This window comes from Choristoneura fumiferana, chromosome 11 (assembly GCF_025370935.1).
Source record: "Choristoneura fumiferana chromosome 11, NRCan_CFum_1, whole genome shotgun sequence".
Taxonomy (NCBI): domain Eukaryota; kingdom Metazoa; phylum Arthropoda; class Insecta; order Lepidoptera; family Tortricidae; genus Choristoneura; species Choristoneura fumiferana.
In genome coordinates this window covers 2,963,523-2,972,747 of record NC_133482.1, presented here as the reverse complement: position 1 = coordinate 2,972,747, position 9,225 = coordinate 2,963,523, and the positions used below count along the sequence as shown (strand labels likewise).

General features: G+C 36.6%; 1 protein-coding gene and 1 long non-coding RNA gene across 2 annotated transcripts in view; both read left to right on the top strand.

Annotated features, from left to right (window-relative positions):
• The first annotated feature begins 599 nt into the window (after positions 1–599).
• Positions 600–9,225, top strand: part of LOC141432493 (uncharacterized) — a 126,620-nt gene continuing 117,994 nt past the window's right edge. The window contains exon 1 of the long non-coding RNA XR_012451836.1: positions 600–685. This is a non-coding gene — a long non-coding RNA (uncharacterized lncRNA). The remainder of the gene's footprint in view (positions 686–9,225) is intronic.
• Gcn2 (eukaryotic translation initiation factor 2 alpha kinase Gcn2) overlaps positions 4,317–9,225 on the top strand; it is a 34,430-nt gene continuing 29,521 nt past the window's right edge. Inside the window, exons 1-5 of the mRNA XM_074094748.1 lie at positions 4,317–4,518; positions 5,244–5,410; positions 6,074–6,209; positions 7,407–7,523; positions 8,042–8,167. Of these exons, the coding sequence (XP_073950849.1) occupies positions 4,465–4,518; positions 5,244–5,410; positions 6,074–6,209; positions 7,407–7,523; positions 8,042–8,167 (600 nt within the window). The 5' untranslated portion in view covers positions 4,317–4,464. The remainder of the gene's footprint in view (positions 4,519–5,243; positions 5,411–6,073; positions 6,210–7,406; positions 7,524–8,041; positions 8,168–9,225) is intronic.

Sequence of the window (9,225 nt, the reverse complement as noted above, 5' to 3'; positions counted from 1 at the left end):
CACCCCTCTTTTTCGTCGGGGGTTAAAAACATAGATCATACTCGTCAAACTGAACAACATTAGTTCAGCGACTTTTAAAAATAATTAGTTTTTTAATTTTTGCTACACTTAAAAATTTATTCGAAGAAGCAATGTAAAGCAAAATGGTTGATGTTTGTAAGTTATTGTACCTATACCTAGTTCTCGAATAATTCACAAATAAAGTCGCGGGCAACAACAACTTTGATTTGATTATATTTCAAGTTAGTTCAACAACTTATGATAAATAATGACTTTTAAATTTCTTATTGCGTATTCAAGTATCAAATTGAACTAACCTTCTAAAACCCAAAAATTATAAGAAAAAAGTTTTATAAAATTACAGCGACTAGATTTCTGGGACTATGAACTTGCCAGAAAGGAGTTACACTATTTACCGGGACGGATAATACCGACATGAAAATACCGTCCCGATATTTCGTGTACACGCCCATACAAACTGGTGTCAAACTGGCAAGAGTTTCTATGGACGGGTAACAAAATATCATGTCGGTATTGCACGGCCGGTAAATAGTGTCACCGTGCAGCAGGGCTACTCCGAAGTTCGTGTCGTGCGGTCCCTCTCGCTCTCGTATCAAACAGTGTAAGTGTCAGAGGGACCGCACGACACGAACTTCGAGTTTCGAGTTTCGGAGTAGCCCAGCAGGTGCGGCCTCAGCAGCCGCTTGTCGCACGTTTGCAGAGGTGGTTTGCAGCGACAAATACGGTCACGTGACTGACATATAGCGCAAACAGAAAATGTTGAGCTTTACAATACAATACAACAATACAATAACTCTTTATTGCACACCAATACAGTAAACAGTACAGAGAAAACAAGTATATACATAGAGATTTTCTAAGGTAAGCAATAGGCGGCCTTATCGCTTCAGAGCGATCTCTTCCAGGCAGGCTTTATTTATTTATTTTATTTATTTTGCAAAAAACATAAAATACATAGAGTCGCTACAGCCTTATTCTAATAAGTCTTACAATATTATGCACCCTGGTAGGGTATAGCCACCTTAGATGAATGATTGGTCTCGCGCGCTCGCTCGACTAGATACCGCGCTAATTAAAAACAAAACGTTCGTGAATGCGGCAACTCAATATTGTAGTGTGCGTAAGAACGGTGTAAGACAATTTGCAAGGATGTTAGTGTGCGTGACGAATTGTGTTGCCAGCTGCTCCACTGTTACCTGAATTATTGGGAAAATAAATTATTCTGTGGTCTATTAAGTCATTGGTTACAAAATGTATCTTGGGAAATACTTAGAAATTAAGAAGTAATTAAGAGTGAATGTATTAATATGTTTGTGTATAGGTTAGGCGTAGGTTTCTTCTTTAAAAAAATGGTAGGTATGATGTAGGTATATCAAAGACCAGGCCTCACTTTTAATTAAAAAATATATATATTTAAGGACATTCAATATTTACAAATTATTACTGAAAATTCATGGACTGAGTCACCAACTAAGAAGTTTTGCGTACTTAACACGTTGCACCTATAGTTAAACCTAATATAATGTACAGGTTAATTAAGACTAAAATAAAAATAATTGTTTACAAAATATACATACATAGGTACATGCATACATACATACTTACATACATACGCTTGAAAACATAACCCTCCTTCGGGCAGTCGGGTAAAAAGTTAACATTTCAGGAAAATGGGTAGAAATACGAAAAAAAAATTGTTTCGTTTCCGTAATACCTAAGTAAATCAGCTGATCGGGCTTTTGACTGGGAAGACGAAAAACATTTTTAATTTTAAGACACATTCACCCCTTAATTAAATAGTGTCGGGTAACAATTTATACACCTTCAGTGTATAATATCACAAAGATAAACATTAATAATAATATAAACTAGGTTATGTATATATAATAATTACGTTAGATACTTAAATAAAATAAGTTATTAAAATTTATCATCATTTAATGATGATAACAATAAAATTCAATTTATAAAATCTCAACCACGGGAATTTGATTCTTGTGTACGCGCAACACAGAATGGCGTTTAGGGTTCATGTTATTTTATTTTGTAATTTCGAAATTATACGATATTTACTGATGGTATGTGATCCAGTGTCCTTCTTATTTCTTGTAGTATTATTTTTAAACAGTTTCACTGCGAAAACTGGCATTTTACTTCGGTTTATGACCAAAATTTAACAAAAATTCGGGACATGCACATTACACACAGTTTGCAACGCGACTGACTCGCCTCGGGCTCAGGTACGCCGATTTCGGCGTACTATTTGTTGCCGCATTTGACAAGTACGCCGGCGGTATCTAGTCGAGCGAGCGCGCGAGACCAATCATTCATCTAACTAAAAAGTAAGATTATCCTACGTACTTGCATTAAAGCTAAATAACTACGGTTACATTATGCTATTAATTAAATTAGACTGTTGTAAACTATTATGGCACAATAATATCCTGTTTACAAAAATGCGTATAATAATATAATGCGTATAATAAGTACATGTACTTATTTATTTAAATCTACTGATATGACTTTATCGCTGGAAAAGAACAAAATACATATTGTCAATTTCCGAAACAAACTGTTATTTTTTTGTTTTCATTCATTCTGATTTATTTTATTTGTACCACTGCCATGACTGGCACTAAAGGAGGAGGGTAAAGAAAACGGGAAATCAGCGGTCAAAACCAATATTATACCCGCAAGCAGCCATCTTAACAAATGAAATTATGGGGTGACACTCTTTCCCGACCCGGATAACACCGACATGGAAATACCGGCTCTGTTTTTTGTGTACACGCCCATAGAAACTGACAGGAGCTTCTATGGGCGTGTACACGAAAAACAGGGTCGGTATTTCCATCCCGGTATTAGTTGGGCCGGGAAAGAGCGTTATGTAGAACTGTAGAGGTGCGGCCACATGCAGTCGCTCGTCGCTCGTTTACAGCGATAAATCTGGTCACGTGACCCATTTTTAATGTGATTTTGAATTTCCCGCAACTCAAAAAAAGTAGCGTCAAGTCGCCGCGTCGAGTAGCAGCGACAAGATGGCTTCTTGCCGGAATGGTCTTGGTCTTGGAAGATGGTTTTTTAATCTCATTTAGTAGCAGTCGTGACAGTGGTACAAATAAAAGAAATTGGAGTGAATGAAAAAAATAAATAACACTGTTTTTGCCGAAATTGAAGGGTTTTTTCCCAGCCTCAGATCAAATACTAAAAAAATATTAAATACTGTTTTTGCGAAAGCGAATATTTTTTTTATTGATGGCTACGAGGAGATTAGCCAATGACAAATCGAATAGATTATTCTTATTCTTAAATAAATATTTCTTTATTTGATCCTCCTTCCTCTTTGATTTGAACTGAGCATACGACGTGTAAACGTCAGTTTTTCAGCACAACAAGAGTAACAATCTGCTGGTTGCTGTGTCAACCATTCATTATTTGAATCTTGTAATATAATTACATTTCAGAGCCAGTAGGCGCTATACAGCTTCTAATATTAACGCTGCTGTTCGATGCGGCGACTTGACGCGACTTGACTTGACTACTTTTTTTGAGTGTTTGAGGGTCACGTGACCAGATTTGTCGCTACAATGATGGGTCATTATTCGAGCGTTTCAACCACCTCATTTCTCTGGTCACATTTTTTAGCTGTAGATTTTGATGTCGTTTTCAATTATTTGTTAGAGTTCCTGTATTTCTACCAGATAAGTAACTAAAAAACGTTTCAGAAGCCATTTTACAAAAAAGTAGGGAGCGGACCTATGCAGAGAAATGAGACAGTAGAACCGCTCGAATAATTATCAGGCTGCATGAAGTTGCACCTTTAGCTATTTTTCGTTTTACATTTTTTGAGCATTTTCATGGTTTGCGATTGAATAACGTCTCATAAATGTCAAAGTAAAGCCAGGTCTACACATAAGAAACTTGCCCTTTGCTGTTTGATTTTTTAATTCATTATTCAGTAAAATATGATAGTAAAAATTAATCGAAATATATTTTTTCACTTATTACTGTAGTCTTTTTAAGTTTTATTTTTATTGTATTTTGTTTCTAAGGCGTAAGGCATAAGGTTTGTTTGGCGCCAACGTAATTTTTTAATGTCAGCAAATGTAGGTCCAGCATTAACTTTTTTTTATATAAAAATTGTGTATGTATCCTCAGGTATATATCATAGTCTCCCTTTATAATTATATATACAGTAGTCTTTGGTATGTACTATGTATGTACTTGGTGTGTATGTGTGTATGTAATGTATGGATGTGTTTGTCACAGAGTACTTTATACATATACGTGTTTGTTGTGTTGGTTGTGGTTGTGTTGTGCGTATGAAGTTTGAAGTTGAACGCAGGATTTTCTTCCGTATTTTTAGCTGGAAAAGCTATTTTACGAAATAATACGTAGTTGTTTCAAAGTACTATAAGAAAATGTGTTGTTTATAGCATAAAAATGGGTGATGAAAGTAAAGAAGAGCGACAAGACAACGAATATGCGGCACTTGAGGTTAGTTTATTTATTTTGGTAACATATTTGAAATGAAATTAATACAAAATCAATCAATTTATTCTATACTAATAATATTAATTGAACTTTGACTAAACGATATGGATGATGCCCGTTCAATGTCCTATTGATGTTGCAAAAAATTCGAATTTTGTTATTTTTAACATTTTTACCCTAAAAAAGGGATGTGACTTTCCATTCCAATATGGTATTTAATTATACGATATTTAATACTTATGATCTTATAGAGACTGTATCTTGAACACAAACTGTGAAAACAGTTTTGCAAATACCTACAGAAGTAAAAACATTTTACAGATTTATTTATTATTAGGAATGGCTTTACTTTAATCATTTAAAGTTATCTGAAATGTTACATCATGTATATAATGTATCTGTAAATAATTAGTTTATGGAGCATATGCTTTTGCCACAAATTAATTATATTTGATAGGACAAGTAAGGTTGGATAGGTACTATTATGGGGTAGGACAACTACCTACCCAAAATAATCTGATACACTGTAACAACCTTATATGATTAGGTACACTTTTAAGTGATAATACTATCACTAATTTTATCACTATTTTATTTTCATTTGTTAATAAATTAAAATTCTATGACTCTATTATGCATAGCTTAGTTTGATCTCACCATTTTACAGAAATAAATTAATTAATCTATTTTGTTTTGTTTTTCCTTTATTCAGTTGTTTGCTTTTTCAGGCTATATTTGGTGAAGCTGTAACCGACAACCGTGAACACATTGCTTGGAAAGTATGGAGACCTCTAGACTTGATGTTAGCTCTGCATCCCTTGCACAATTCCGGTGTTCAAGGCATTCACTGCTCCGTTACTTTGCATATTAAATGCTGCCACAATTATCCAGATAAGTAAGTCATTTAGTTAACCGCAAGTTTTCCACAAAAATATATGTTGAAAAAATGACTAGCATAAGGTTGGGGTACTTTGGCTCTGAAGGGTAACTTTGGCCATATATCCGTATATAGAGGGGGGGCCAGGTGGTCCGTGCGCACCCAATTATGGTCTAGTGCCCACCCCAGGATGTTGGGCTACTGATTCGAAATTCTATAATACTGATATCTTCACAAAAATCCAGGCTACGCCCCTCCTGAACAAAAACCCTAGATATGCCACTGACTTTGGCCTTTGGGATTAATTCTGTCTGGTTTTTGCCATGTGGTTGGTGTTAATTGATCAATCACATTTTTATTTACATTTTATTTTAGGTTTTTACGTGGTTTTCATATGGGCCAAAATAACCTGACCTTATAATACCTATTTACAAAACCCATTTTTGGCCAAAAATTTGAATGTGATCCGAGACATGTGGTACTGAATTAAAAAAAAAGAGTTGAAGAAATGGATATTAATAATTGACCCATAAGTTGTAATTATTTTGGACACTACCTGCCAAACATTCTGTATGTCGCAATAATTAAAATTAAAATATTTATAAAGGATATAATGGCATAAAATTAGTTAAAAGGTTGTATTTACTTAATTAAATGTGTTCTTTTGTGCGTGACTTTCAGGCCACCCGATATCAAAATTTCCAAGATGCTTGGTCTATCAACGGAAAATGCTACAAAACTCCTAGATGAATTGTCAGCTTTGGCACAGAAGTTATGCGGGGAAGTGATGATTTACGAACTTGCTCAGCATGTACAGGTAATTCTGAAGGGCTACTACGAAATTCGAAAATCGAAGTTCGTATTGTGCCATCCCTCTAACCCTCGTATTAAATAATATTAGCGTCAGCAGGATGGTATGTTACGAACTTCGATTTTCGAATTTCGGAGTAGCCTCTCTGTTGATTTAAATACAAAAGCTTGTTAGTCTGCATGCTGGAAGACAGATAATCTAGTGGTTAGAGGACCTGAATGTGAATCTTAGGGTATCGGATTCAATCTCCATTTGGGGCAGATATTATAACTTTGGGGTACTATCTTCTTTGTTTAGATACTTTAGATTAAGTAATTTATAACACTCAACTATTGTTTTTAAGAGTTCTATGAATACTCTCCTCTATTTTGGCATTTTTTTTTCCTTTAGAAGTAAGTATATTATAAATAAAAAATAAATAAGCAAAATAAAAATTCTTTATTTCAGAATGTAAAGATCCATAATATGTTAGTAGCCATTGACTTATATCTAAATTAGTAACTTAATTAGTAATTAGTAACTTACCTACTGACTAAAGCATTGCAACTAACTAGCTGGTTGGTCTTTCCATTTCAAAGCCACAATGCCACAGATAAACAAATTTTAAATTATAACACCTCCTCCTCTGTGCATCCTCTATTGCTATTGCTATTAATATTTTCTTTCTTTCTTTCTTTCTTTCTTTCTTTATTGCATGTACAACGGAGAGTGCTCAGAAGAGTTATTCGGGTTGATCCCTGCCGCATCCTTTCGCCACCGACCTACGCGACAACACTTCCATCCTCACCATTTAGATGGTTGGCGGTCCTCTACTGTGCGTATTTCCAGAAATTTCCTGCCTCGCACAGCAAAACTCTGGAATGAACTATCGCCTGCGGTATTCCCGGACCGATAGGACCTTCAAGTTTTCAAGAAAAGAGCGTACTCCTACCTTAAAGGCCGGCAACGCACTTGTGACTCTTCTGGTGTTGCAGGTGTCCATGGGCGACGGTAATCGCTTACCATCAGGCGATCCGCCTGCTCGTTTTCCCCCTATACCAAAAAAAAAACCTCTTTTTACAAGCTTTTATTTAGTTTCACCTGACCCATTGTCTGTAGTCATCTTGCAAGTTATATTCTACCAACTTCTAGTAGTCGGATAAAAAGTTCCAGGTAACAGTTACTCTCCAAAAGTAATTATCAAGTGTTGCTTTTATATTTCAGCAATTCCTACATGACCACAACAAGCCTACTCTTTCTTTCTATGAGGAAATGCTGAAACAAAAGACTGAGATGGAACAACTAAAACTGCATGATCTTCAAGTAAAAGAGGATGAAGAGGTATTTATCAAACCATTGTCATTCATTTGAAGTCCTAAAAGGATGCCTTATGAATAAGTGCGTTCTTTAAACGCGCCGTCGACTTGCGTTTTTATTTCCATAGAGCATACAACTCGCGTGCGTATCGCGTTGTATCGGTACAAACGCGCGTCGATAGCGCGCTTGAAGAAACGCGGTGTGCAAAGGCCTTAAACAGCGTTGCGGCTTGCCGTAACATTATGCTGAGTGGGGTCCACTTTATACTATTCGATGTTATTTTTTTTTTCCTCCATCTAATGTATTTTTATTTGTGTCGAATATGTGTAAATAAATGTTTCTCTGTCTCTCTCTTAATTAACTACGGTCAGTACTTTTGCGGAACCCCCACAGAAACAGAAGCCCCGGGGTTCGCCTTCAGTATGCTGCTTTATTTAATTCTCATTCTGTTTGTGTGGCCACCAGCGGCCAGTATATTTTTGTTAATAATAAGTTTGTTCCATTTAGGAATCACAAAGTACAAGATTAACTGTTTTTTTTAGAGGAAAAAGATTAAAGAGGAGATCCAACAACGTGAAGAGATACTTAAAGGTGCGGGCAGACAGCGGGTGCACCGGTCTAGTGCGAGTCAGGAGATCAGCGCCGATTTGCAAGATGCGCCAGAGCTAGTGTAGTGAGTCTTTACCTTTACTACGAAGCGAGAGACTTCAGCGGGGAGGCGAATCGAGTTGTACTTATAACTTCATACAAAACCCGTCTCACTTCCCTAACGCTGCCTAGGCCTTTGGAGTCTTCCTACATTACTTGACAGTTGCGTGTGTTTGTAAGTCCCTCACTCTAAAACGTCTGGATGAATTGATAAAATTAGGATCTGTAGGTATAGCTGGACAATTTTACTACTTATACACCTTATAAATAGGCTCAAAGTTGCTCAGCGATGCTTGGGTTGTCTCTACCAACGGGGTCGAATTAGAAAAGAGGGATACGTAGAAGAACGAGGGTCATCCACATAACCAAGCGATTTTATTAAATTAGTTCGTTGAAGTGGCAATGGGCAGACCGAATAGCACTGAGAATAGATGGCCGTTGGGGCCGAAAAGTTTTCGAATGGAGACCGCGGATCGGCAAGCGCAACGAGGTGGACGGATGATCTGGTTAAAGCCGCGGGTTCGCAGGCTGCAGGCCGCTTCCAACTGGAGGACTATGGGTGGGGCCTATGTTTATTTATTTGTTGAGGTGTTCTACAGCGTTACGTTATGTTTATCCTAGTTTACAGAGTGAATTATAAGGCGAATAACAAAACTCCCTTAATAATACAACTATACAGGGTGGAAAGTTGAGATACGCACACAACAGGGCGACCAGACTAGCGTCCCGCCAACTTGATTTCTTGTTTTGGTTCAGGAGCCAAAATGGCAAAACGGAACCGTATAGTTTGGCCATGTCTGTCGTCTGTCTGTTATGTCTGTCCGTCGTCCGTCCGTGGGTTTGCTCAGGGACTATCAATGCTAGAAGCTGTAATTGCACGATATATTATTAGCATGCCGACTAAATGGTACATAAATTAACTAAAACAAATTTTTATTTTAGGGTGCCCTATAGACGCAAAGGGGGGGTAATTTTTTTTTCTCATCCAACCCATAGTTGGGGTATGTTGGATAAGCTTTAAAAATCATTAGGGGTTTGCTAAACGATTTTTCGATTAATTGATTTTTTTTGCGAAATA